The sequence below is a fragment of the Morchella importuna genome, assembly GCF_003444635.1.
Source record: "Morchella importuna strain M04M26 chromosome Unknown Morimp01GS005, whole genome shotgun sequence".
Taxonomy (NCBI): Eukaryota; Fungi; Ascomycota; class Pezizomycetes; order Pezizales; family Morchellaceae; genus Morchella; species Morchella importuna.
The window spans coordinates 422,881-450,819 of NW_025763402.1; the positions used below are offsets into that span (position 1 = coordinate 422,881).

Sequence of the window (27,939 nt, forward strand, 5' to 3'; positions counted from 1 at the left end):
ATGCTCTTCCGCCTCCGTCTGAGACCCTCGAGTCTCCCCTCGGCCCTCACAAAGCGCAATGGCCCGCTCAAGTCTGCTCTGTAAGCCCCTCTCCATCCCCGCCCCCGCCCCGCCCCCGCCCGCACAACACACCCACTGACAGACCCCCGCACCAGGCGCCCCCTCTCCGCCACCGCCATCTCCCGCAGCTCTGACTCCCCCCTCAACCGCACCTCCGCGACCATTACGCAGCCAAAGTCGCAGGGCGCCTCGCAGGCCATGCTCTACGCCACCGGCCTGACAGAGACCGACATGTCCAAAGCGCAAGTCGGGATCTCGTCCGTCTGGTACTCTGGAAACCCCTGCAACATGCACCTGCTAGACCTCAACAACCGCGTTCGTGACGGCGTACGCGCCGCCGGGCTCGTGGGCTACCAATTCAATACCGTCGGTGTCAGCGACGGCATCAGCATGGGCACCAGCGGCATGCGCTACTCGCTGCAGTCGCGCGACCTCATCGCCGACTCCATCGAGACTGTCATGGGCGGGCAGTGGTATGATGCCAACATCTCCATCCCCGGCTGCGACAAGAACATGCCTGGCGTGATCATGGCCATGGGCCGTGTTAACCGCCCGTCGCTCATGGTCTACGGCGGCACCATCCAGCCTGGAAAGTCAAAGTGCATGGGCAACGCCGAGATCGACATCGTCAACGCCTTCCAGTCGTACGGCCAGTTCATCACCGGCGAGATTAACGAGGAGACGCGCTTCGACATTATCCGCCATGCATGCCCTGGGTCCGGCGCCTGTGGAGGCATGTACACCGCCAACACCATGGCCACGGCCATCGAGTCCATGGGAATGACCCTCCCCGGATCCTCCTCTAACCCCGCTGAGTCGCCCGCAAAGGCGCAGGAGTGCCTCGAAGCCGGTCTGGCAATCAAGAACCTGCTCGAGAAGGACATCAAGCCGCGCGACATCCTCACCCGCGCCGCCTTCGAGAACGCCATGGTGGTCGTCAACATCACCGGCGGGTCCACCAACGCCGTCCTGCACCTCATCGCCATCGCCCACTCCGTTGACGTCAAGCTCACCATCGACGACTTCCAGTCCGTGTCTGACCGCATCCCCCTCCTCGCCGACCTCAAGCCCTCAGGCAAGTACGTCATGGCCGACATCCACACCATCGGCGGCACCCCCGCCCTGCTCAAATACCTGCTCGAGCAGGGCCTCATCGACGGCTCCATCATGACCGTCACCGGCCAGACCATGGCCGAGAACCTCGCAAAGGCCCCCGGCTTCCCCGCCGACCAAAAGATCATCCGCCCGCTCTCCAACCCCATCAAGTCCACCGGCCATATCCAGATCCTCCGCGGCTCCCTCGCCCCAGGCGGCTCCGTCGGCAAGATCACCGGCAAAGAAGGCCTCCGCTTCGAAGGCAAAGCCAAGGTCTACGACTGCGAAGACGACTTCATCACCGCGCTCGAGCAGGGTGCCATCAAGAAGGGCGAGAAGACCGTCGTCGTGATCCGCTACGAGGGCCCCAAGGGCGCGCCCGGAATGGTGGAGATGCTGAAGCCCTCGTCAGCCATCATGGGTGCTGGCCTCGGGCAGGACGTGGCGCTCATCACCGACGGCCGCTTCTCGGGCGGGTCGCACGGCTTCCTAATTGGCCATATTGTACCAGAGGCGCAGGAGGGCGGGCCGATTGGGCTTGTGAGGGACGGCGACAAGATTGTGATTGATGCGGTGGATAGGAAGTTGGATTTGTTGGTGGATGAGGAGGTGTTGGTGGAGAGGAGGAAGGAGTTTGTGCCGAAGCCGTTGAAGTATACGAAGGGGACTTTATACAAGTATACCAAGTAAGCCCCCCCCTGGACCCTATATCCCCAATTTAGTATTTCTAGTAGCAGAGGTACTGACAGTTGTGTGTAGACAAGTCTCGGACGCCAGCCACGGATGCATCACGGACGCTTAGAGTGGTGGGTTAGTTGTAGTTAGTTCGGTAGATGACTATCAATGATAGTTCTGCATGTCCATCCAGGGCTAGGGTGTTTTTCTGTTTCCTTTGTCGTCGTCGTCGTTCACAAAAGCAGTTTTTGGGAGTATGTACCATATTTTTGTACGGGGAATAAAACATAAATATATATATAAAAAAAAACAAGTAAATACAAATATCTATCTATCTACCCAGTCAGTACTAGTAGTTGTTTACGCGGAACTTTAAGCCCAGCCCTAACCCTCGGAATATTATCAGCAAGTCTCACTTATAATTATCCGCGACACCAGTAGAATCAACTTTTTGTTTCCAACCTAACTATGCAATAACGAGAAATCGACAGACAGCTAGATATAGCAGCAGCAAAAGTAGTTAACAAAGAAGTGGATAATAAAAAAACACCCCCCCCCCCAATATTCCCTACGCCCCTTAATTTCTAATATCAATTCCGGCACTTTCAACCCGTCCTCCTCCAATTCCTCCTCCCCCTAACCTTCCGCAAAAAAAAAAAAAAAAAAAACAGGATATATCGCAAGGAAACACATCAAAAAAAAAAAAAACGAGAGGAGTTTGGCTGACAAGAAGGAGATAATGGGACGGACATGGAAGATAATATTGTTGGCAGCTAGTAGGATAAGAAGGGAAAAGAAGGAAAAGGAAAAAAAGAACAACCACCCGTATAAACCACCCCTTTGTGGCTACGCAAACTTCAGATCCCCAAACAACGACGCCCTCACCTGCACGAGCGCCGCCAACTCCAGCACAAACTCCTACACCACCCACGTATTAGCCCCCACCCCACCCCACCCACACCCCACCATACACACAAAAAGGGGAAGATCAAGGAAAAATACCTGAAGAATCATAATATTAGTCAACAAATGGCTGAGCGTAAAATCCGCCGTCCCCTCCTCAAACGGCGCCGTCCCCGCATCACTCCACACACTCCCCTCCCTACTCTCGCCCTCCGGTGGCGGCGGCAGATGCAGCCCCGCCTGTCCTGGCTGCAGCACCTTAATCCTTCGCATCGTCGTGTCCGTCACGTGTGAGTTAAACGGGCTGCTGGGACTCCCGCCCGTTATGACCGCCGCGGCGGGCGACAGCGCACGTACCTGTGAAGGCGTGATAGCCAGTCCCCGCGATGAGCGGGAGGCCTGCATTGGCTGGGAGCCGCCCGAGTATTTCCGCTGGCGTCCTGTGTTCGACGATGATGGCCGCACGAGGTTACGGGGCGTGATAGCTTCGAGCTTGGAGTTGCGGACGGGGGAGGACATTGGTGGTGATACGAGGGGGCTGGAGAGGAGGGCCTCGTTGAGCTCGTCCGTGAACTGGAATGCGCGTTTGCGCTCTGCGAGCTTGTCGTTGAGGTCTGGGATCTCGCGGCGGTATGTTCTGATCTGGCAGACGAGGCCCTGGAGGGCTGCCAGGATGGGGGGCGTGCTGGTGAACCTTGGGGTCCTGTTGGCCTTTTTGAGCTCAATGATGCGTTTGCGCTCTTTGCGCAGGGAGATGTCTGGGTTGGTGGTGGTGTTTTCGCCCATGATCTCGGCGAGCTCGTTTTCGACATCGTCGAGCTCGTCCCAGGCTTCTTCGCCGTCGGACTCGTCGCTATTATCGAATTCGTAGCTAGTGGGGTCGAATAGAAGCCATCCTTCTGGCCGCATCCAGGAGCATGTTGCGAGGTCTACGATAACTGCGGTGAGGATCAAGTTTGTCTCGACGGTGTTTGCAAAGAACGTGTTTAGCAGCTCGATTACATTCTTGAGCAGTGGATCGTTTGGATGAATGGTGTGGGTATACATTTCATTCAATTTGGCCCATCGAGGGTTTGCATCATCCTGTACTCCCCGGCTAGGCCCATTCTTCAGGTTAAGATGCTTCGCAGAACAAGGGTGAGACTCAAGCAGGACGAGGTTGTCCTTGAGGTGTTGGCTATAACTCTCTGAAACGTCTCTGTCCTCGGATATATCGCCTACAAGGGTAAACAACAGTTCCATCTCTCTGTTGTGGGCACCAATAGTTCGCATATGTGCTCCCTCGGGATATGGGATAACCTTTAAAAGGGTAGATACTGAATATGGATGGTGTTTTCTTAATATCGTGGACACCAACCGCAGAGTAGCTGAAACTGTTTGCTGAGATTTGGATTTCAGACTGGTTAATACTAAGTCTACAAGGTTAAACAAGTCTGGAGTTGGTGTGTCATCCATGGCTGCAACTTTGGACAAAAGATCGAGTGATCTTCGACGCCTTTCCATTGACGGTGATTGAATTGATTCGGTCTCGGATTTTGGCTTGTCAGGGAGAGCCATTAGATAGGAGAGTATAAGGTGTATAAGGTCAGGATGCTCAAGAGTATCAAGAACAACACGGACATATGTTAAGACGGCCACAGACGAGCCACCGTCTATGTCCGAGGACTCGAGAAGAGATGGATATCTACGCAATTCAGCAATTTGAACACAATTGGACTGGCAAGGTCAACGCACAATAGCTGTTGTAAGAACAAAACTTGAAAGTGGTCGAGAAGAGTCTGCTTAACATCGGCAGACCTGCAATGCTCCAACACATCCTGCCAGAATATCAGATAAGAAAGGAAGGTTTCGAGATGCGTCTGAAATTCTGGTGAATTAGAGCTCTCTGCGCCAAAGGTTGGCGGGGCGGAGGAGTAGTCGGAAAGCACAAGAATTGTCGGCGGATCATCTGTGGGATACGTCACGACTAGTTTTCTGGAAACTTTCGTCAACCAGGTTCGCCCAGCAAAATTATGGGTTGCAGAGAGAACAACCTGCTAAGCTGGCTGTAAAGCGCCCCTAGCCCCGAAGCCATCAAAGTTGCAAGATCACTCTCGACAATCCATTTCTCTAGATCACCAGACGTTGACGCTGCCTCAATGATATAGAGCAGCCCAGTTCTCGCAAAGTCACCAACCCTTCCTTCATGGTGGACATAATCTATCAATAGATAAAAAAGCGGGAAATCGTCCTGAGAAAGATGCCTGTTAGACCCAAAAAGCCTCCCGCAACCCCAAACCCAGTCCTCAATGACGCGCTATATATGAAAAAAATCTTGCCGCACCTTGTTTGTAATCCCTGCAAATTTCTGCTGAGGTCCCAAAGTTTCAAACTCCCGACCACCTTCCTCATCTCCTCTCGTGATAAACCAAGCCTGTAGGATTCCCGGACTCAGTCGAATCTTCGCCGAGATACTGAATAGCAGCTCCACAAACTCGCCCTCGAATATTGTTTCGCTATGCTGACTTGTCCTTCTCAGAAACGCAATTAAACTCTGGGCGAAACTCTCCTGGGCCAAAAAGTCTTCCTCCTCGTTATCAATCAACGTTGCAAAGGCCGTGATGCACTCCCGTATCACTGGCGCAGTGCCCGACTGTCCGATTTGTGACAAGAATATGAAAACCTGGTTCTCATAGCAGAAGTTCATACACAGCCTCGCGGACCGTTTTTCCTCCTCGATTAGGAGGTCCGTTAGACGTTTTACGTAGCTCCGAAGCTGTTCCTGCGAGTTTGGGTCGTTTTCACGCGAGTTGCGCCATGTATGCTGGATCGTGGAAGCTACACGGTCAGCTGGTACCCTTTCTCATGAAAAGTACCAATAGGAACAATTGGATTCCATGCCATTAACGATTGCCAAACTTTCTTGAACTTTGCTAGTCGCTGCTGAGGTGTAGTAGGAAGGGGCTGCTTGCTGGCTACGCTTGAGGAGCCAGATCCTCCGATGAGACGGTTCCACTGCAATTGTCAAGTGTTAGCTGTACACTACTAGTATGTGGCTAGCTCCAGGATCGTCCTCTTGTACGAAATGTCTCAGCCCGTGTTATGGGTAAGAAAATCCGTATGAAAAGTAAGGGTTACATACGAAATCCATATTCGAGGTACTCTATGGACACAGTGAAGCTGCTGGTGTACGTGTTTGTGATGCTGGCCATTCCTGCGTTTGGCGTGGGCCAAAGCTCGACGTCCTGCCAAGCTTTGTCTTGGCTTAGTAAGAACTCGAAACAGAGCCTCATTGATGTCACGTGAGTAGATGTGTAGATTTGTCCCGCTTCTGGGGCCTCTTGACTACATCTCGGGTGCCATCCAATGGCTTTGAGACTCGTGATGAGCTGAGTTCAAGAAAGGTTCCGGAATGTTGGGGAAATTAATGATTTGCAGATATTCATTGTGGCGTCGAGTGATATCCGATGATCCGATCGTAATTTCGTTGGTTTCATGTAAGTCAGTACGATATGTCTCTCATGGATAGACGTGCTTCTTCCGACAGTGAATCATTTAAGGTCATATGTATTATTCAAGGAGGAACCCGAAAACAGGATTATATAATTAATAAATACATATATACCTGGTGTGAATATTGAGAGTGGTGAGATAGAGATGTAGAGAATCGACTGACTGACATGTGCTCCTCTAATACCCGACACAAGTTCTGCTTTGTATGTAATCGATACCATGATAGGTACATGTATTCAAGAGAGTTTCTTTTTCTTTCACAAGACGTCACTCGGAGAAACGAATGTTAAGGTTTATCCGAACCTGATGTAAAAAATGATGGCTCGACGTCGGTAATTTGCTAGCGTGACACCGAGAGAGGGAGAGAGAGAGACAGCTGTTCGGCAGTGATATCGATCCTTGAGCTCAATTTCCGCAAACCAGATCCCGGTAAGTCGTTCAATTGGCAACCCCTGGAGCTACCAGATAACCAATTTTGAACAGGCAAAAGGCATGAATTTACAATCTCTAATCTTACTAGCGTAGTGGATAAAAACTCGGAGATGGTCACCCTCATTTCTCGTTGTGATATCGGCAATATAATCCTCTCAGCGCTGGTTGCGCACAAAATCAATGCCTTCGATCGGGACGATGGCTACTGCGCCCACATATCGATCATCCACCACGTGCGCCCCCGGGGATTGTCGTAAATGGAATGGTTTATGGAAAAAGAGAGTGGTCACGTGCCAAGAGCCGCGCGCGGCTACGGGGAAACGCGTCCGAATGAGGAGAAACACTCGGGGCACCAGATGGCGTTTCCTTTATTTTTCCGTCAGTCACACGGGCTTGAAAGGTCAACGTGACGGGAGCACTGACAACGGAGCCGGGGGTGGAAACCTGAAGGGGATCGGGTAGTGAAACTGTAATTCGATTTTCAACATTTGAGGGGATATTCAATTCAACCATAGCCTCGCTCAACAGTTATTACCCAATTTTAATGACCCAGTCTCGTGAAGTTTACCCTGAGGGATTGATCAGGTGGTGATATATCGTATGTGCCTACTGCTACTACAGTAAGCGTAGTGGGTTCGAGGCAGGAACAAGAGTTAAAGTACTTACGTGGGGCCTTCATCTCCGTACTGTGCCAATATTAGGCGCAGACATTCAATGCAGATGCAAGTAAGCAGTTAAGCAATCAGTACATATTCCAGAGGAGGTAAGAACTCACTAGGGTTTAATTGGTCGAGAGCCAGCGGTTATTGTCTTAAGTTCTTGAGGCCAAGACGTCCAAAAAAGCCGGTGAATTTTGATGGTAATATTAATGCAGGAAAGCGCAGTGAACCGATTGAATGCATGGCCATATGGTTACATACATGTAGGCATCGTCTACTCTACTGTGGAGTCGGTACTCTGCTCTGCTTCTTAAAAAGTTACACAAATGCCTTCCTTTTAGATAGGGTAGAATAGGCATTCCACGTTGTGACCCGATGAACCGTGGTCGTTCCGGTGTTTCGGACATCATCACGAGCAGCTATCACCATGACGGGTAATCTGCAGTATCCTGGAGAACCCTGATCCTCACTCACACCCTGTATTTAGAGAGAGACCGGTCTATCAAGTAATTTCCCCAAGAGAGATCACCAATTTGACAAAGCAGTATTCCCTCCACGTTTATCTCCGTAGCCAACCACATCGAGGGCCCACGCACGCCGTACGACGAACCACATGGGTTGATTGTGGACGGCTTTGCCGTTCGTTGAGTCGAGACAGAGGGAGTAAGTTAATCATGCCCTCGATCATAGATACATGTATCTATCCCTACACACACAGCTGCTAGACACAGATGAATAGGATACTGGCAAATTGTACGCAGTCCATATCGAAGGGCATGAGTGTACAGCCCGCTAAAAGTAGGTAAATGTAAAATGTATGTAGCAGATAGGTTGTATGCCCTCACCTACCTACATGTAATTCTGGGTATTTCAAAGAGGGTGCTGCATACGTTGGACGCCCACTGCCACCACCCGTTGCTGCTCCTCGATTCTAGCCAAAGCAAGGAATACTTGAAACGCTCTAATTACGAGTTTGCATTATACGAACGTTGTCTGCCAGAGGGACAAAACCCCGAGTTCATTGCAAAACGGATCTCTCAATCAGTCATTCTTACGAAGCGAATCAAAAACTATCTTCCTCACTGCCCACATTTCCATACTTAGCAATCTGCACATTGTTGTGCAACATTCTTCAAATCTATCTATATCGATAATTCCTGACTTCGTGCAAGGCCAGTCAGTATTGCAGCGGTACATACGTATACACATTTGCCTTCCACTTTTGCTGCCTCTGACGGTGGACTCGGGTCATATCAATCAGTCACTCAATCGATCAGTTAACGTACAGTAATTATGTCCTCACAACACCAACCCCAAAACTACAACTACCAGAAGAAGAGCTCCTCGGGGCATAATCACCTCTCTAGTCGCTCCTCCCATTCTGCTACGCCTCCTAAGACTTCTCTGCCACCTCCTACCTCTCCTGCTACACCCCCTTCCTCTTCCTCGTCCTCCCCTGCTTCTCACATTCCCAACTCCTGGCTGCCTGCCTCCATTCCGTCGACCACCTTGTCTGCGCCAGACAGTAACCACCAGCAGCAGGATGCTGCCTTGCTCCAACAGCACATATCTTTACACTCCCCCGCACAAACCCCACTTCCCCGCAACTCTTTTCAACCCCACAAATCGCCTACATCTTCTACTCCATTGCCGGGTCTCCGCTTAGAAACATCAAACTTAATCGTGGCGTCCACACGATCTAGTCACACGGGGAGATCGCGGTCGACGTCATTCGTCGATTCGTTGTCCCCCGCCTCCGCGACATCCGCTTACTCACCAGGTGGCCTCGACTGTCTGGCTAGAATGACCCCTCTCCCCTCTCCCATAATTACAAGCGACTCGCCAGGTCCATGGAATAAATACAGGAGCCGTTCTCTCTCGCGACACCCCTCGCAGACGTCGCGATCAATGCCTAGGAGCATCAATGGAAGCGGAGAGTCAGCTCTTGTCACCTCGACAGGCGAGTCGCTCTCGACAGCGCTCGCAGCGCAGAACCAGAGGAAGATATACCAAGGCTTAGGACCTACCCCACCTGGTGCCGAGTTCACATATAGCAACAATGTGTCCCGCAACGGCGGCGAGTACGACCCAACTTCGTCGTCTTTGGCAGTTCCGCATGGGCGCAACCGAGACCTCTTTAGGACTGCATTGAGCGGTGCGAATGCAGGTGACGAGGGAGCAGTAGCAAATCTTGACGCAGACGCAACTGGTGGAACGCGTCTGCGACGTGAGGACTTCTTGGCGCAGCGAAGGTGGACCATTTCATCGGCTGAATCGAGTCCTGCACTGAGCGGAAGTGCGACATCATTATCGTCCATCTCCAGCGTAGATACTGCAACAGACCCCGCAGAAGCCAATGCCCGACTTATTAAGAAGCAAAAGCTAGAAAGTTTTGAGGCAAAGACGGTGCCGGACAAAAAAGTACAGCGATGGCGCGGAATAAGGTTGTTGGGGCACGGCACTTTCAGCAGAGTCATTCTGGCAACCTCGGAAGAATTGCCTGAGGAGGTGGATGAAGTCAACGAGGATGAAGAAGGGATTACGATAGAAAGAGAGCCTGTTTCGCTGGATCCGAAAAAGCTTGTAGCTGTCAAGATTGTTGAGCATGGAGCTGCTGGCGGAGCTTCCAAGGAAAGAGTTGAAAGCTCGTTAAAACGGGAGCTGGATATCCTCAACAGCGTCAACCACCCAGCACTGGTAAGGCTCAGAGCTTATAGCATAGAGCCCACCAGAGCTTTGTTGATACTCCCATACTGCCCCGGGGGGATTTGTTTGATCTGGCTTCAGACACTTCATTCACTATGGAGGCCCCATTGATCAGACGAATGGCTGCCGAGATTGTCAGCGCCATCCGATATCTCCATAAAAACAACATCGTTCATCGCGATGTCAAGTTAGAAAGTATGTTTTTGTAGTTGACCTTTCATCTGATCTTTCCCTACTTTTTTGATTGTTGACATGCCTGCGCTAGACGTCCTCATCAACTTTTCGAGATCAAGATTACGTGAAATTGCCGACGACCCATACGGAGAACGGTACCCGATTACTACACTCACAGACGTCGGACTATCGCGTAGGGTTGATTTCGAAAACGATGACTTACTGACCACCCGTTGTGGCAGCGACGACTATGCCAGTCCGGAGTTGATCATGGCGCAGCCGTATGACGGGCGAATGACAGACGCATGGGCATTGGGTGTCTTATTGTTTGCCTTGATGGAAGGTCGACTTCCTTTCGACCCGCTTCCAGGGTCTTCGGAGCAGAAGATGAGAAGTAAGACGGCGCATAGAATCGCCAGGTGCGAGTGGAAGTGGGTGAAACTGGCACCAAAAACGATGGAATTACACGACTCTGGTGACTCGGGGATTGTTTTAGACGGCCATGGTCCTGGATACGACGAAAGAATGGAAGGAGGCAAGAGGATCGTTGAAGGCTTATTGAAGCGGGTGTCCAAGAGATGGAAGTTGGACGCTGTAGAGAACGAAGACTGGATCAAGGGAGCAATAACCGTGGATCTGAAGGACTCCTGGGAAGAAGAGGAGTTATAATTATCGGACCGAAGGACCTTTCCTACGTTTTCCACATGTATGTCATTGTGAGGGTCGAGGGTATTTCTTTTTCTTTTCTCTTTTCTCTTTTATCTCTTTTTTGTGGCAGGCCATTGGTTCTATGGCTGCGGGGCGGTGTTAACGATGGCGGGGCGGTTGGGCGGGGATACGGGTCAACTGGGATAAACTTTAAGGGAATCTCTTCATTTTTCAACTCCTTTTTCTTTCCAGAGTTATTCTTATTCACGGCCGTAGTAGCTTTTGATTTCCTTTTTTCTTTTCCTTTTCATCTGTTCAGGTTTTTCCCTTTCTTTTCCTTTCTGGTTCTGCTAACGTGCATTGGGTTAACACGGGTAGAGGAGTACATTCGTTTGGGTCGTGTGCGGGTTTGGGGTGTCAATGACAGGCAGGTAAGTAGGCAAGTATGTAGTAGCTAGGTAGGCTGGACAGGAATCTGGTCAGCTATTTAGCTGAATCTGATTCTGACTTCAGTATCTCCTTCTCCTTACTTTCTTCCTTTCCCACCATTTTTTTCTTTCATATCTGTTTTTCCCTAGCTTTCTCTTTTCATTTACTCTTTCCTTTCCGAGAGAATAAGCATATCTACGAGCGGCGGGGAGCCACTTCTGGGAATCCTCAATATATTTATTTATCTAGCCAGTTGGTCCTCGCCGTGCATTTTTTTCTTTTTTTTCTTTTCTTCTAACTACATACCACATCCCCGAGTAAGAACCAAAAAAATAAATTTTATGGATTGGACGAGAAGAACTTTGATTGACCGGAAGGATACATGCTGTATGATTTGTGGTGCTGGCATAATACCGGCCGCCGTGAGCCCGATGGCCCTTGACGTGGAATAATTGACACCCTGAAGTGGATTTGGACATCACGTCATGGCACATCCGAGAAGTACCGGCTTCAAGCTTGATGCTGGGGTGTGCATCAGTACCTGGGATTACTCTTCTACATTTGTAGTAGGTTTGTGGCCAATCAGAGGCCAGGATGACATTGAACCGCATCCGTCCACTAAGACACCCCAAATACCGACCTGGGAAGGGACCTTTTCGTGTCAGAAGAATTTCCGTGGATTGTAGATTTCAAGCATGCCAAGGGGCAAATAAATTACCAAGGAAACCTTAATTACGCCAGCCCCCATTTTCTATAGCAGCTGGTGGGGTGATCTTCCTTTTGCCAAGCTCAAGAAAGGCTTAAATCACGAATATCTGGGGCAGCCTATCGGGATGGCACCGGCCACCCAAAAAGTGCACCTGGGATCTGATATTACAACCGGAGGTTTTGATTATGACTTACTAACTACAACCTGGTGATTACACATATAGACACCACTGTTGGCAGGTGTTGACATGTCTTGTGGGTTCCTGATTAAGCCTAGCAGCGCGGCCGTTTATATTTAAACCACATGCGCACCACCCAAGAGCTGCTTCTGTGGCCTACATGTACATGTACCTACATATATGTAGCACATTGATCCATATCACGCCGTGGTCAGTATTGACTGGGCATGGCCGCACCAATTGATTTTTGTTCTAAGATCTATCAGCAGATCGATCAGGGGTTGGCTGCTACCTGACTCAATTATAGTCGCTTTGAATGCTGCTTTATCAAGGGAAACCCATATGTACATATCTCTCAAGCCTCGACTGAACGAACACTTCCTGCATGATTCGGGATGCAAAGCCAACTATCTGCCTAATTATTTAAGACACTTGCTGTCAGTCCTAGCCAATTGGTCAAACTATTCTGTAAGGGTCCTCCTGCTGTGTGTGTGTGTGAGAGTTTGCGCTATCTAATTTTTCGGGGGCCTGGCCGGTTGGGTTCTTTCGTGGCTTGGGCTACCCACGGGCCGGAAGAAAGCTTCCGGCATGGCAAGGACATTGACCCGTATTGGTATTTGGCCATAAATAACGTCTAGTGCCCCCCTCCCAACTTGACCGTGGTTCCATCTCAGATATATTATCTCCAGAACGATATCACCGTGGGAGATATAATCAAGAAAGACACCAAGAAAAAATGAAGTTTCTCTCCAGCTCCCTACTCCTCACCTCCGTAGCCGTTGTCTATGGGGGATCAATTCCTGCCTTCATCCCGGAAAGAACTAGTTCTCTCGATACACCACTCGGAGTACGTATTTCCAAAGAATGAGCCTGGAAAGATATACTGACATCCCAATATTAGATCAGTTTCCCGGCGCTTTATGACCTCCGCCAGCCTCTCGCTTCATCCACTGACACCGGAACTGGCTCTTGGTGGGCTGCCACCTATCTCAAATCCTCCAACAACACAAATTATCTCCTAATCTCCCACCTCATGACTGCCCCAGGCCTAATCCGAGCTTCCCTTCTCGACCTAGACACACTATCACTCTACAAACAATTCTATATCCCCATCGTGAATGTCCCCGCCATCAGTGTTGGCGGGCTCCTAAATGTCAGCATTCCAACGCAGTACGGCTTCAAAGCCATTGGATCCGACGGTCTCCCCGCTTTCCACACGTGGGCCAAGGACCCTCAATTCTCTTACAACATCACCTTCCAGCCCACCTCTCCAATCATTTATAATGCCGGCGCGGGAGGTTTCTTGCTCGGCCTCGCCCCTACATACCAGTACAGCGTGCCCTCCGCGTTCACAACGGGGACTCTCCAGATTGGTGATGGCGAGGAGCTCACGATTGATGAGGATAACTCGTTCACCTGGTTTGACCGCCAATGGGGAGCCGGCCTTCCTCTCACAGGGAACTTCACGTGGTTCCATGCTCACCTCGGTGGAGGGGTCAAGTTGAGTATCTGGGCGGCGGATAGCGAGATCCCATACCAGAGGACTAGGTTCGCGACGATTAGGAGGGCGGATGGGGCGCTGGATGTGAGGGCGATTGAGTTTGAGCCGGACTATAGTAATGGCGGGTATAAGTCAACAAGGCTCAACAATGTGGTTTATGCTACTGCATGGACGGTGAAGTTTGGCGAAGAGGCATTGAGGATTGAGAGTGTGAGGAAGGATCAGGAGATGGTTGGGTCAGTCGGACTGGTGTCTACTTACACGGGGTATATTACTGTGAAGGGCAAATTTGAAGGGGATGCTGTTGACGCTTTTGGCTCGACTGAAGTTATCGATTTTAAAAATGGTGCCATGGTGGTTTAGGGATGTAGAGCTAAGTTTAATTAGTGGGAGAGCTGTATATGCTCAGGGCTAGTGATATTTTCTTTATGATATCTGTGTGCTTGTAATTAATATAGCAAACGAACTAATCGATGATGAATTTTTCGTATATTTGGCATCTGCAGAAGTTAAAAGCGGTAGAGATGGTTGCTTGTAGTGGGGGGTGACGAGATAAGTTCTCGGAGAACTTCTCGTGACAAGATATAAAATGCTAAAGACAACTGGTTGGTGGAGATGACAAGAGTAAATAAAGTCCATTCTTATCCACACTATTTGAACCTGTGCATGTACCGCCGAGTTCTCGTATCTTATCGCGCAAGAGGTATCGATTTTCGAGTCATCCTTAACACCATAGAGTCGGCCTTGGTATCGAAAAAAAGTTGCCTTCTCATCTCCATTATTAAAGTGGCTAGTACTGGTTTTTGGTAAGGCTGTAGTTGTAGTATGTAGCACACATGACCGGCTGTCCAACCGGTTCAACAGTGATGAGGGATGATATAAATATTTGCTGCTGCTGATCCTTTTTTTTTAATTCTCTCTACTGTGGTTTTGTTTGCGCTTCTCGGCTTCTGATGGAAGGCTGGCGCTATTAAATAAGGTGTAGTGTTTTTGCTGTTCGGTGGTTATGGGTTATAATTCCATCCACAGAATATCACTCGCGTTTTAGAGTGTACGCAAATACCAGTATCTCAACACAACAGCCAACGCGGGCATGCATCTCGGCCCGACTCAAGTATTACCGATCCCCCTATTTTGGTATCCACGTTGAGGTCTCTGATTCTCTGTGGTAAATAAATCTAGGCGGTTCGGCGAAGTCGCTTTTCTGTGGTGCTTGAGACTGTTCGTTCTTTGGTGAGCTAGGTTGGCGTGTTAGATTCTGTTCTTGTGTGTTGTAATGAATGTGGAGGGTGTAAACAAGAGATGAGGTGTGTTATTGTGTTGAGAGATGGGATGAAGGTGGGGTGTAGGTGAGGTGGATGAGAGGAGGTGGGATGGGATGAGACAAGAGTGGGGTTGAACTAGTGCTCGGCTGCGGTAGTGTGGCGTGGAAGTTGCCCTGCTTATGAGCCCGCCCCCGCCGGATGGTAACGTCTTCTACGTGCAGCCTATACTGCAAAAGTTTATTCTGACATCTGCTTCACATCTACCCCGCTCTCCTCTACTCAAACTAACCTATAGCGGTTTTATTAGGCAATATTGATCATCTCACATTCCACGTTACTGAGGAGTCCTGGTTAGCCCACTTCTACTAGCCCGACGGAGTCGGTGCAATTTTCATTCGTTTTGATCACTTATTTCAATCTTTCCTATTTTCTAACTTTCTTATTTAGACCATATTACTATTGACGGAACAACTATCTTTCTTCATAAGTACAAGTCTTATGCCTCTCCCTCTTTTACTTAAAAACTTTATCTTCATACTTCGAGACCTCCAGATAATAGGTACTCCATCTCTCGGAATGCATGCATGCACCCATTGAGGCATTGTCAGTATGCTATACGAAGTCAAAGCGCTTTGTGTCAAGCCCGAGGATATTCTCTTCTCGATGCAGCACCCGCCCCGCCTCGTTCTAGCTGGTCTCACCAAAGGTGGGACCACCACTTACCTGGCAGAATACAGCATCAATTGTGGAGTTTAGTGAATCCGGGAGCGTGGCTTTACTCAATTCAAAGCGTCGGCGACTTATTATTCGGAGACATAAATCAATGGAGAGTTTTTTATTGGTCGAACGGAGGGTTTCCGGATCGTATTTTATCTGGAATGGACGCTTTACTTTACGGGGAGTATCTTTGCTTGGGACGGGAGGTTTTCGGGGGGTATTTACATGCAGAACGCTCCGGAAAACGCCCCGGAAATACCGCGAAAACTCCACGAAAATGCTCCGAAGCTCTACATCTCTACGACATCTCTGCGAAAACCCTACGAAAACATTCCGAGTAAAAAACGCTACGAAAAGCCCCCGAAAACACTGCGAAAACGCTCCGGACTAGAGCACGCTGTTCTGGTCCCGTCGGGAATTAATGCTGTCTATCTTTGAAGGCCTTGAGTGCATGAGGTGGTGGTCCATTTTCAAATTAACTTATGGGTTTGTAGGTGAGCCGTAATTTATTTTTATATTTCGCCCGTCCGCGCTACCAATGATTAACCTTAGGCCTCACAGTATATCCACTTCACATAAACGTGGTATATACATGTAGTTTTGGCTACCAACTACTATTATCCTCCTCATTCACTCTTGCAATTGTCGTATTCATACCTCCTGGCGGGGTAGAGTGATCATATGTCGGTATATGGGGATACGAGATTCCTCACTAAGTTAATCGGGACAGACATAATCTGCACCTATTATTAAACATACCATGTTCACGGAAACTTCTGCTTCTGTTTATTGATTGAGTTCTGCTTCTATTCGAGTCCAATCCGCCCAATTAACCCACTGTACTGTTCACAAGACAATCGAGTTTTAGCTGTATACTTTAAATTCGAATTTTTCTATTTTGTATATATAGAAGGGTGAAATCTGACTATGAGTTTTTCCGACACATCGTGAACTCAGACGGCCGAAACGGCGGTGGTGCTGGACGAAGACCCCCCGCACTAGCGTCTGTAACCGTTCTTGGCGTTCAACTGTCACTGGTAGCCAAGAACCCTCATAGACGAGTGGTCTGACTACTTTTCTCTGCACAACTCGCCTGCGCGCTAGACGCCGAGAGGTTCTTCCTGCTCCTCCTATCGAAGGTCGCAGGGGTGGGAGTAGTAGATATCGGACCTGCGAATTTGCAGTATTTTTTGTACTTTTCTTCTATGAAAGAAGATCCTTTATGGTCTCGCTTTCAGTGTTCTATCATACCTTTCATATTAATGACTTTATGGCATACACTAACTCTTCTATTATTTGTTCTCCGTACTAACGCCTCGCCCCAAAGAGGCTTTGGTCATAGATAAGAACTACTAGACTACGCAGTCCAATCACCGATCAACGGGCGGACCGTGAGCACTGCATGTCCACTCGTAACTCATTGACTTACAGGTCCATTTCAAAATTGACTTGGGCTAGTCTTCTCGCCCTCTGGATGGAATGAATTCACAGATGGACCGAATTCACAGATGGACCAGAACACGCTATCCGGCGACTTTATTTGTCTCCGAAATCTTTATGAGCCTCGGAGATTTTCCGGAGCCTAATGTACAACACGATGCATGTATGCACGGTGCATCATGCACCAAGTGCAGAAGTCAATGGCAGAATACGTACGTATGACAGGCGGAGGGCCCGGAAGACAGGTGCACAATGCAGATCAGTAGCAGGCCACCTTGAGTACATGAAAATGACTCGTCTCGCTTCTAAGCTACATGGCCCCGGATCCCACCACCATGGCCACTCTCCTATATTAAACGTAGGGTGTGGCCCACTCTCCGGAGGTGCTTCTCCTAGCTAGAATGCAACGAACAACCTGCTGGGCGAGCTGCAAGACCAAGCCCTAGATCTCGGAGACAATAAAGCATAAGTACATATATACATGTAATTCCCCACATAAATTCTCACCCCCTCGCTACTGAGTGCCCGTAGCCACGCGCCAAGTACCATCCGGAAACTTTCCCCCGCCCTCCACCACACACAGATAACGCAAGTAGACGCCAAAGCGTAGATACGCATTACCGGCAGATCACACACCCGAAATCATATCACCAAAGCCCATATCCACACATCATGCCGTACCCACAGACAGACCTTATATACCTGGCAAATTAACAGCCCGCCTACGAGCATGCAGTTGAGACAACCGCATCGAGTGATAATTCATGATCAAGGATCCAACGCTAATCCCGTTGTTATGGATACCACTCTCAGGTAAATAAAGTAAGTGTCCGGCACTGTGAACCCTTCATAGCAAGTAATTAGCGCCACCATATATATGAGCCTGCTCAACTTCCGACAGTTTTTATGAATTTTCTCTTAGTAGGTGAAATAATCTCTATCATCGCGTCCCTAATCTGGACGGCCAAGCCAAAAAGAGGGGCCTGGATATTGATACTTAGACCCCAAGGTTCAACAGGCCTATCCTCCAGAAAAAATGATCGAGGAAGGGAGAGCGCGCCACTGGAACAAGAGGAATTGAAAAAGAGAAGCAGATTATGGGAAAGGCATACCCCTCTAGCTCTAGCTCTCGTTGCAATCCTCTACCGGCACCCACAGAGAGCGACAGCTAGCTAGTAGTAGACAAGAACCGAATTAGATTTGTATATATGGGAGATTTATTATTCTATAAGAGAGAAGAGATGACAGGACCTGTCAGCAAAGCCGCACAAAACTTTTTTTTCGGGGGGGGGGGGGGGGGGCAGGTAGGCGGTATTTTTCGCTACATACGACTGAGTACACGCAAAGGGATAGTCTTCCGGTCATGAACTGTCACTCGGCTAAGCAACCACCCAATTCGTCCCGGTTACAAGCTGGCCAGATATCTCCACAGACAGATATCCTGCAGCGGCCGCAGAAATTGCTATAAATGATGGAGAGTAACGTGTTTCACCGGGAAAGCGATCGTCACCGGGAAAGCAATCAAGGGTGACAACGGGATGATCCAAAGTTGCTGAAGAAAGCCGAATTTATATACAATTACAGAGCCAAGTAGCCAGAGGTGTTATTTAGATGTCTCCCAATATTTTTGACATGATTTATGGTGCGCACACTCTTAAAGGTGATATGGTGGCATACGGAAGTGGAACAATTGTGGCTGCAATAGGGCCTCATGGGCCAATAAGAGAGCCCATTTCTAGCCGTTCTGCTGCATTACTGCCACGGATCAGTCAGGTTTGCTTTTCTGTGGGTATAAATGGGTATAATACTGTTCCACTTTGTTCAGTCTTGGCGCATTTTACATACAAAAATACACAATTTCAACTTGCTAAGGCTTTTCAACCCAGACAGATATCAAAAATCTGCAAAGATAGAACTAAAACTTCATCTCTTGAACTAGAGTTCTATCTTTCCGCTTTTTTTTACCATTTTTCGTAGCAAAGCCTTAAGCGATTGACATTTCGTCGCGACCCGCTACCTTTAAGCGTGGGCGCACCATACCTCTATCTAGCGAGAGTATTGTTTCAGAGAGGTCGTTGACTGGGTTAGGGAGTGTAAGCTTTATCGACTTTACCAAATTTTGGTTTATATTCATTATAAAGTAACTCCAGGATTCGGAAAGGGCACACTGAACCCTCTTATATGTGCCTGCCTTCATATATTGTGCTTTGGTGCCCACAACCTCATTTTGTGAGGTTCGGTTGCTTTCCCGGTGATGATCGCTTTCCCGGTGAAACACGTTAATGGCCAACCTTTAATTAAAGCAACCAACCCCACTCTCAATATTATTACCTATAGTTAGTTAGATGTGGTGCACAAACTGATCACCCCAGACCTGCAGAGCACCTATATACGACACTGCTACATGTCATAGATGGGCTGTCAGAAAACACACCGTTCCATGATTACTCGGTCGGTTGTTGGGTGTGCAGCGCAGGTGCAACCAGATCTGACCAGATCAGATCAGATCAGATCCATGCAACCACACAACCCTGTGCAGATCCCCGATTCCACGACACCACAACCCAAACCTCTCTCACAACCACCACCCTCACACACCCCAAACCTCCAACACCACCACCACCACCCCTCATGCCACCTCGCCACCCACCGTCCACAATGCCGCAGAAAGACCTCAAGCCCATCCAGACCTTCTACTGCGCGTAAGCACCTCTCCTCCCCCTTCCCTTCTCCACGGGGGCATCAATACTCACCACCCCCACAACAGCTACCTCCTCCGCTCCACCGTCTCCCCAAAAACCCTCTACATCGGCTCGACACCACACCCCCGCCGCCGCCTCGCCCAACACAACGGTGAGCAGCGCGGCGGCGCCAAGCGCACCAGCCGCAGAAGATACCAACCCTGGGAGATGGTGTGCATCGTCGCCGGCTTCCCATCCAGTCTCGCCGCACTCCAATTCGAGTAACCCCCCCCCAAAAAAATTCCCCTTCCCCCCTCCCGGCTAACACACACACCCAGATGGGCCTGGCAGCACCCGCACATCAGCACCAAGATCCCCACCCCCCTACGCCTCGCCGCCATCCGCCGCCCCACCCGCAGCGGCCGCACAAAACTCTACGCCCCACCAGCCTCACCTCACGCCTCCAAGGCCTGCACCTCCTCCTCCGCGTGCGCGCCTTCGCGCGCTGGCCTCTCGCCGTCCGCTTCTTCGCCGCCGACGTCCACCGCAGCTGGGAGCTGTGGTGCTCTCGCGAGAGCACACCGCTGCGGCGGGGCCTTGCCGTCGCGCTGGACGAGCGCGTGCGCGAGGGAGACGGGCCCGTGAAGCGGCTATGGAGTGCGAGTGGTGTGGGGGGCCTGCAGGGGCTGGATTTCGAGGGGGGGTTGGGGGCGCATTTGGATAAGGCGCGGGAGGTGCTGGGGGGTAAGGCGGTGGTGGTGTGTGCGGTGTGTAAGGGGGAGGCGAGGCAGGAGACGGCGGTGGTGTGCCCGCATGGGGAGTGCGCGCATGTGGCGCATGTGGGGTGTCTTGCGGGGTATTTTTGGACGGCGAGGTGGGGCGGAGGTGAGGGGGGAGGTGTTGCCGGTGGAGGGGGCGTGTCCGGGGTGTGGGGGTGTGACGCAGTGGGTGGATCTAGTGAAGGAGCTCAGCGTGCGGACACGGACAAAGGCGAAGCCGAAGAAAAAGAAAAAGGGCGCCGCAGAAGAGGACCAAGAAGAAGAAGAGGAGGAGGAGGAGGAGCAAGACCTCATAGACGAGGAAATGGCTGACCTCGACACCGACACAGACTCCGTCGTGAGCGACGATCCAGAGCCAGCAGCGAAAAAGAAAAAGAAGCAGTCAAAGCGAATCACCAAAAAGCCCGCCAAACCACCGCGGATGCGGCGGCTCCCCAGTGTAATCGAAGACAGCGACGGTGACCCCGGCAGCGACCTCGCCATCAGCGAGGCCGAGAGCGAAAAGGCCGAGAGCGAAAAGGCCAGCAAGGGGCGCAAAACCGCGCGCACTACTAAAAAGGCAACAGCAGCAGAGAGAAGTGGTGTAGCGGAAGGGACCAAGCAGAAGCGGACGACGAAGAAGAAGACGCTTCAAGCTGTGGCTGAAGAAGAGGTGGTGAAGGAGGTGAAGATAAAGATAGAGGAGGATGAGGAGGAGAGTAGGCCAGTTAAGAAGGCTAGAGGGCGGCCAAAGAAGGTCGCCGACCCCGAGTCCGAGACTGAGGCTGTAGTTCTAGCCGTCAAGGACGTGGCAGTAGTCAAGAAGCCCCGAGGGCGGTCGAAGAAAGCCACTGACCCCGAGCCTGGGCCTGAGCCTGAGCCTGTAGAGGAAATGGCAGCTCTCAAGAAGCCCCGAGGGCGGCCACGAAAGGGTGAGCAACCACCCGACGGGCAGGGTGCGGCGAAGCCCAAGAGGGCGAGGAAGTCGAAAGCTGAGTTGGTCGTGCCAGAGAGTGACTGGGAGGGCGTAGAGATTGTGTAGATAGATAGATAGATAGTTGGGTGGTTAGTTAGCCGTGGTTAACCGTGGTTATTTAATGTTTATTCTGTCAGGGTATCTGGGCTGGGCTGGGCTGGGCTGGGGTTGTGATATTGGGATCTGCGTGATGGAGCTCAGCTACATATATAGAAGGGACAAAAAAGCTAGGTCCAATTGCAGGGTGTAATAAGGCGCTAATTAAGTCCCCGATGCGGGGGCGTGAAGGAGGAGCTCTAATCGGGGGGGTGGGATTGACGGACTGGCGGTATATATCTCGATTATGGAGTCTGGTGGGGGATGGTTGATAGCGATGTAGTGATTTTGGGGGTGAGAATGGAGAGGCGGGGGGGGGGGGGGGCGTCTTTACTACGTGCATAGCACACACAGCTAGCGGGTGGGCGGGAAGGCAGTGCAGGAGCGGGGCTGGGAATAAGGTTTCACTACTCTAGAGTACATGTAGGTACATACTACATGCGTGCATCCGGGTTAAGGTTAAGGTTAAGTTTAAAGCTTAGGGTGAAAAGGCTTAATTAAAATACCATACTGCACTACATGTACATGTAGTGTACTGTATCAAGACTAGAGCTATTTCTTACATGATACATGTAGTCGATACAATATACTCGTATTTTCCTGACGTTTGTGGACAATATTGCATACAAAATACGCCAAGCTAATGATTTTAGTATATGCAATACATAGTGACCCCAGTTCAAAAACGTCAGGAAGATACGAGTACATACACGTATGTATATACATGTAGTGGTGCATCATGATCACGGATGTCTGGGTATGAGTAAAAATGTATATACATGTATATACAGAGAATATCAAATTAAAAAGCATCCGCTGCTAAAACATGTCTTTGAGATCATTACCACACAACATGCTACATGTATGTATAACTCCATGTCAAAAATCCTGGGACAAGCCCCCATAGCAACTCGCGGTTGCGTTGTCCCATGATTTTTGAAACGAGAATTATACATGTAGCCTCGCCCCGGATCCCTTTCGTCCAAACAATCAGTTCCCTTCCATTATCAGGGCTATCGTAGGGGTTCAACGCGCCGGCGCCTATATTCAAATATCATCTGTTACCCAGACCCGCATATTACATCACATATATAATCCAGGGCACAGGAATGTTACCATAAGAGGATCAGTGATTATAAAACCCCAAGCGCCTTCCCTACAATCATTGTGACAAGACGGAAACTACATGACAATTTCGCAGCAGTGAATAACCTTGATTTCGGGCATTACGAATGTATATAAAGGTCTGTAATTGAAAGGCTTACATGATTGGGCACCAGCCGTCGTCGTCGAGCTCCTCCTGGGCACGCCTTATCGCTTCCTCGGCTCTTCTATTTGCCGCTGCAATCGCCTCATCTTGTCTCCTTCTATCCTCAGCCCTTTCTCTCTCATACCTTTCTCTATCTTCCTCCTGCTTCCTTTGGTACTCCTCCCTTTCCTTCCTTTGCTTCTCTGCGTACTCCTCACGTTCCCTCTGATGCTCCTCCTCTCTTTTTTCCCGCTCTTCAGCATTTTTTTTTTGCTCTTCCTCAAGACGATCTTCCATTTCCTTCCTGCTTCTCTCTTGTTCCTCCTCATATCTCTTGCGATCCTCTACTCTCTCCTTCTCCCTCTGCTCCTCCTTCTCCTTCGCTAGCCTCTCAGCCTCCAGCTTCTGCTCCTCCATCTCCTTTGCTAACCTCTCAGCCTCCCGCTTCCCCTCGGGTATCGCGATCCTCCCCACCGTCGTCGCCTCACACGTATGTGGCGGTATCAGCAGCTCTGTCTGCACCAGCAGCTTTGTCGGCGGCCTCGCCAACAAGTCCCCTATAATCGATTTCGCCACATCCTCATCACCGTCCGGCACTCTGATTGTCTTGAGGATACCCCCCAATGTTTCTGTAGAAATTCGCCCTCCCTCTTCACCTGTGCCTGGCGCTTCGTCCCGTTATCGGACCACATTGTCGTCCCGATGATGACATTCCCCATCGCCTCCGGCCCACACATGCTTTTGAGTAGCTGCAGCGTCTTCTGCTGGCTGCCGCCGAAGCGTGTCTCGCTGATGTCGTGAAGGAAGACCACGCCATGCGTGTGTATCTCCTTGTCTTGCAGCGCCCATATGTAGAGGTTCGACACGATATCGGTGAGGATCGCGAGATTGTCGAGAGCCGAGTCATCAAAACCCGGCGTGTCCAGGAGCAGCACAGTGCGGCCGTTGTACCTGGTCACGTAGGTCGTAGGCTTCGTCGTGCCTGTGTATATGCGTTAGTGGAAAGCCCCTAAGCCTGACTATGACTGCATGGAGGGGGGCGGTAGGTACAGGATTCGAGCCCGCCATCGGAAACTGGCTCGTTTCCATTAACGTCGAGGCCACCAAGCATCCTGACGAAGCTGCTCTTGCCGGAGCCGGTCTTTCCGGCGAGCATGATGGCGGCTATGGGGCCCGTCATGGAACCCATTGTGCCTAAGCTTGGTGGGTTAGCACCTGAAAGCACACAAAGCTTTTACACACGATGATATATATATATTCAACGGTGATGGAGCCATCTTACGCTGTGCTGTATAGGGGGATCCGATTCCCATGTCCTTGGCTTCACCGTCTTTGGCTCCTTTCATTTTGAGTCCGGTGGAGGAATTTATGGTAAGAAAGAGATAGGAGATGTATAGGGCTTTGGAATACATGAGGTTCTCTAGGGCGATGAGACCGCTGGGGGTGATGTTGGGGGTACTGTACTCCACGGACCGGGCCCCTCTTATATTCAGATATGACAGCTCATGAACTACATATATGAGGCTGAGATAAATGTTTGCCTATCGTGCTGGCAAGGCCCCCAATATTTGATTTCCCAAAATGGCGAGCTGTCCGGTTGGAAAAAGAGGGGCGAAAACGTCTACCAAGCTCCAACCACACAGGTCCGTTAGCTGATTGCCTGAAAAAGTTCCAATGATCGAGAGTGCACTTTGCAGGAAACTACGTGCATGTGTGTACACACCGACGAAGGTGCTCCAAGAGGCAATCTATATAGATAATCAGCACTAATCGCTATAATAGGGAATAGAGAAGATGCATTTATTGAGCTGCAATAGGGCGATTAGTCTGGAAGGCGCTGGTTCTAGGTGCGAGTGACGGCTTGTGAAGGAAACCTAGCCGCCCGCGGGTGCTTTTCCGGGCGAATCAAAATAAGTTAAAATGCACTGAATGCCTTGTCTTCGCCCTCTTGATTTTCTTTTTCTAGGTAGCAATCCCTTAGACGATCAGTCCAACTCACAATCACAAAAGTAACCTCAACCAGTAAACACTTGCGCTCTGCATGCTGACATTCACTCGTGCAGCGCGTTAACGTGTACTAGGGTGTAGCGAAAAGTGATCAGAATCTGTTAAGACAAAACACACGTATTCACCGCAACATTCACTTATCAGATTCTGATCACTTACACTCAACACCCGGTACAGATAGTCGACTCAATCAGAGAATAAACGTTCACGGCGCTGAGCACTCACGGCGTTGAGCACAGCACAGCACAACTACTTTATCTAGCTAATTCTTTCTTCCGGTTCGGACTGGCCGTCCATGGGATATGGCATGTATGTAGATGCATATGGGCGTAGATCGTGCATAACAACCATATTTTGGTGGTACGCAGACCCAGTCCCGAAACGCCAAAAGGATTCTCAATATGTCCAATATTAATAGGCAGAACGGTCTAAGTTCACGATCGGTCATATTGTTCAGTCGTTCACCGTCTCTTGACGAATACTACCACTTGACGAACAGGGATTCCAAAGGAACGGTCAAGCAACAGCCAAGCTGCGAGATCTCCAGTTCTTTTAATTTCTTTTGGCCCAAAATCCCCTGTTCGTATTCGTCAAGCGACGGTTAACGACTGTAGATGGGTTCGGTTGAAAGCGGTGGAGGAGCTCTGTGTAGAGTACAGTAGTGAACAGCGTTATTAAGAATTAATAAAAAAATGCCAAGAGTGAGCTATATATAATAATAATAGATTTTTTTTGCTAACGACTGTGAGAGGTGTTAAAACTAGATGAAAATACCTAAGACCGCCCTGCATGATTAGGGTAACCTTGGCCTGCATGGTATCATCATCATTGGTATGAGAAATTAATACTCGTAAAGAATAATTGTATTCTATGTATTCGAGGGCGTATTCTTAAGCACAGCATTCAAAAGTGATATATGATAATTAATGGTCTATTTAAACTCCGTTATGTAATGGCTTAGGTGGTTGCAAACGTTTGAGTCCTCAGAACGATCAAATACAAGTTGTGAGGGTTTTAGGATTTGGTGATTGCAACGCCTGAAAATAGGCCCTACCTACTTTTCCAAAACTCCGTTCCAACACCCAATTGAAAATTCCGTCCAAAAGTGGCTTGCCAAACATTCACGATCTCCTCTTAACTGAGTTTTGGGGAAACGGCCGTTGTAACGGAACGATATTTGGCAATGTCAGCGTTTAGAGAGCTCCTCTCTATATAAGATTACATTGAGAGAATTAAACACCTTTCTCTGCTGGCCGTCCTGGAAATGAGGTTATTTAGTTGATAAACTGAGGACTATGACAGCATTAATATGTACTAGAGTACCTAAACCGGTTATGCGCCTCCGACCGGCCTTGGCGTCTAAATATCATTTCCAGCCAGGTGAATTCGTCATACGTGCTATGGATTGAACCATTGACCATGTATCAACAAAGGGGCCACCCACATGTAAATCTTGTCGGCCCACCAAGGTTATAAACACGCAGAACAATATTTAGGGAGTACATAGCCTTCCCAGATGTCTTTAATTTCTCGGATAACATACTAATGCGTGTTTCTACTCTACTGGCCCTAACTATATCCGAAAGTAGCGAATGTAGATAAAGAAGGTAGACTAGCAAAAGAGTAAGTTAGTCTTGAGATTGACGAATAAAATTTAGTTCATGAAGGGCGTTTTCATTCATGAATATTACAATATTAGAGTTTATTTACGCTATCGAAGGCTGTTAATGGATAGCACTGATTCATGATTGGGTTAGAACTTAGAACTAACATAAATACCAATTTTCGAATGGGCTGACTTGCCTCCATCAGTAGTTTTCGTATGTGGAAAAGAGTCCCCCATATTGCGTAGAACAATCCTGTGATATCTCCGGCGTGATTATCCATACTGTAAATATGGATGGGGGTGAAACGTCATGATCAGACTCGGTTTAGTCCCACATTCGACCGTAATTAGGGGACAGCGTCAGTTCAGTAAGATCAAGATATCACCATTAATTGATTAAGCCTACCATTAGGCTTGAGTACATAGATTATGCATAGGAAGGGATGAATATGACGTACACTGGTGTGGTGGAATTAAAATTTTCTCTACACTTATGTTTCAAACTCCGATTTTGCCCACAAGTCCAAAATTCTCTATCAGCCCAGAAAAACCCACAAGTCCCTCGCTGTATACTAATCTGATATGGTCGTGTTGAGTAATCTTGTCATATCTTGTAAAAATTATCATTGACCTTTCCCTTTATCCTCCTCTCTAACGCAATTGCGCCAAGCACCTACTTTTTTAACCACCAAGGCTGCCTAACCACTTAGAGAAAACAGCGGCCAAAGGGTAAAACTTATCCTTGGCACCGGCACTTATAAGACCAATATCAATCCTCGTGCCTTCTCCAGCATCATAGGAGTTATCTACTCTCTCTTGGAGTAGAGATGGTTGCCAGCACTTCCGGCCCTCCCCGAAAGGGGGTTTGTAGATCTGGCGGCTGGGTGGGCGCTTCGGCCCGGGGTGGGTGTTGTTGGCCGGAACCACCCCCGGGCGGGAACACCACCATGGCTAGTAGGCCACCCGGGCCACAACACCCGCCTCTGGGCGGCGGTGGTTTGGGTGGGGCTTCGGCCCAGTAGTGTTTTGGGGGTCGGCCCCTCTTCTTCGTGTGGGGGTGGGGAGCTGACCCTATTTTTTTTTTTTTTTTGAGGGGGGGCTTCCTTAGTTCTCCCCGGCCCTCTCCTGTATAGATACGGGGAACCTTTTTGCGTTAAGTCTCCTCGCCCATATGTCTATGCCCCCTTCCCTTCTATGTAAAGGGGAGAGGGCATTTTTACATATGGTTCTTAAGTTCCTCGCCACTGTTTGACTCTGGGTGATATCGAGGGTCTGACAAGAGCTTAGGGGCTATCACATTAGTTATTTGATGGTAAGGGCTTACTATAGGCGTAGGTTCCGAGCGTAAATTTTCGCTCGGTGGATGTTGATATGTAGGTGTCGTTCAAGGCAGTAAGGTCACGGTGTCGAACAGCTGTCGAATAGGTGTCGAACAGGTATCGAATAGGTGTCGAACAGGTATCGGATAGTAAAGGTCCCACTG

The 27,939-nt window shown here is 49.6% G+C and overlaps 7 protein-coding genes across 7 annotated transcripts; 4 read left to right on the forward strand and 3 right to left on the reverse strand.

Annotated features, from left to right (window-relative positions):
* Positions 1 to 1,957, forward strand: LAJ45_02681 (uncharacterized protein; the record flags this gene model as incomplete). The annotated part of the gene is made up of 3 exons (XM_046112272.1): positions 1 to 80; positions 156 to 1,841; positions 1,915 to 1,957. 3 exons carry the CDS (start codon positions 1 to 3, stop codon positions 1,955 to 1,957), a joined length of 1,809 nt encoding a protein of 602 aa, XP_045974398.1.
* A 719-nt stretch (positions 1,958 to 2,676) lies between these two features.
* Positions 2,677 to 5,863, reverse strand: LAJ45_02682 (uncharacterized protein; the record flags this gene model as incomplete). Its single annotated transcript, XM_046112273.1, has 7 exons — positions 2,677 to 2,748; positions 2,833 to 4,417; positions 4,468 to 4,707; positions 4,767 to 4,963; positions 5,057 to 5,536; positions 5,614 to 5,727; positions 5,855 to 5,863. 7 exons carry the CDS (start codon positions 5,861 to 5,863, stop codon positions 2,677 to 2,679), a joined length of 2,697 nt encoding a protein of 898 aa, XP_045974399.1.
* A 949-nt stretch (positions 5,864 to 6,812) lies between these two features.
* On the reverse strand, positions 6,813 to 7,145 carry LAJ45_02683 (uncharacterized protein; the record flags this gene model as incomplete). Its single annotated transcript, XM_046112274.1, has 2 exons — positions 6,813 to 7,023; positions 7,081 to 7,145. 2 exons carry the CDS (start codon positions 7,143 to 7,145, stop codon positions 6,813 to 6,815), a joined length of 276 nt encoding a protein of 91 aa, XP_045974400.1.
* A 1,464-nt stretch (positions 7,146 to 8,609) lies between these two features.
* LAJ45_02684 (uncharacterized protein) lies at positions 8,610 to 10,865 on the forward strand (the record flags this gene model as incomplete). The annotated part of the gene is made up of 3 exons (XM_046112275.1): positions 8,610 to 10,013; positions 10,124 to 10,217; positions 10,288 to 10,865. 3 exons carry the CDS (start codon positions 8,610 to 8,612, stop codon positions 10,863 to 10,865), a joined length of 2,076 nt encoding a protein of 691 aa, XP_045974401.1.
* Positions 10,866 to 12,896: 2,031 nt separating this feature from the next.
* Positions 12,897 to 14,024, forward strand: LAJ45_02685 (uncharacterized protein; the record flags this gene model as incomplete). The annotated part of the gene is made up of 2 exons (XM_046112276.1): positions 12,897 to 13,007; positions 13,062 to 14,024. The coding sequence occupies 2 exons, from the start codon at positions 12,897 to 12,899 to the stop codon at positions 14,022 to 14,024; spliced, it is 1,074 nt and encodes a 357-aa protein (XP_045974402.1).
* A 5,717-nt stretch (positions 14,025 to 19,741) lies between these two features.
* On the forward strand, positions 19,742 to 21,564 carry LAJ45_02686 (uncharacterized protein; the record flags this gene model as incomplete). The annotated part of the gene is made up of 5 exons (XM_046112277.1): positions 19,742 to 19,785; positions 19,851 to 20,045; positions 20,103 to 20,252; positions 20,315 to 20,649; positions 20,723 to 21,564. 5 exons carry the CDS (start codon positions 19,742 to 19,744, stop codon positions 21,562 to 21,564), a joined length of 1,566 nt encoding a protein of 521 aa, XP_045974403.1.
* Positions 21,565 to 22,727: 1,163 nt separating this feature from the next.
* Positions 22,728 to 23,999, reverse strand: LAJ45_02687 (uncharacterized protein; the record flags this gene model as incomplete). The annotated part of the gene is made up of 4 exons (XM_046112278.1): positions 22,728 to 22,776; positions 22,860 to 23,449; positions 23,500 to 23,825; positions 23,894 to 23,999. The coding sequence occupies 4 exons, from the start codon at positions 23,997 to 23,999 to the stop codon at positions 22,728 to 22,730; spliced, it is 1,071 nt and encodes a 356-aa protein (XP_045974404.1).
* Positions 24,000 to 27,939: the final 3,940 nt, after the last annotated feature.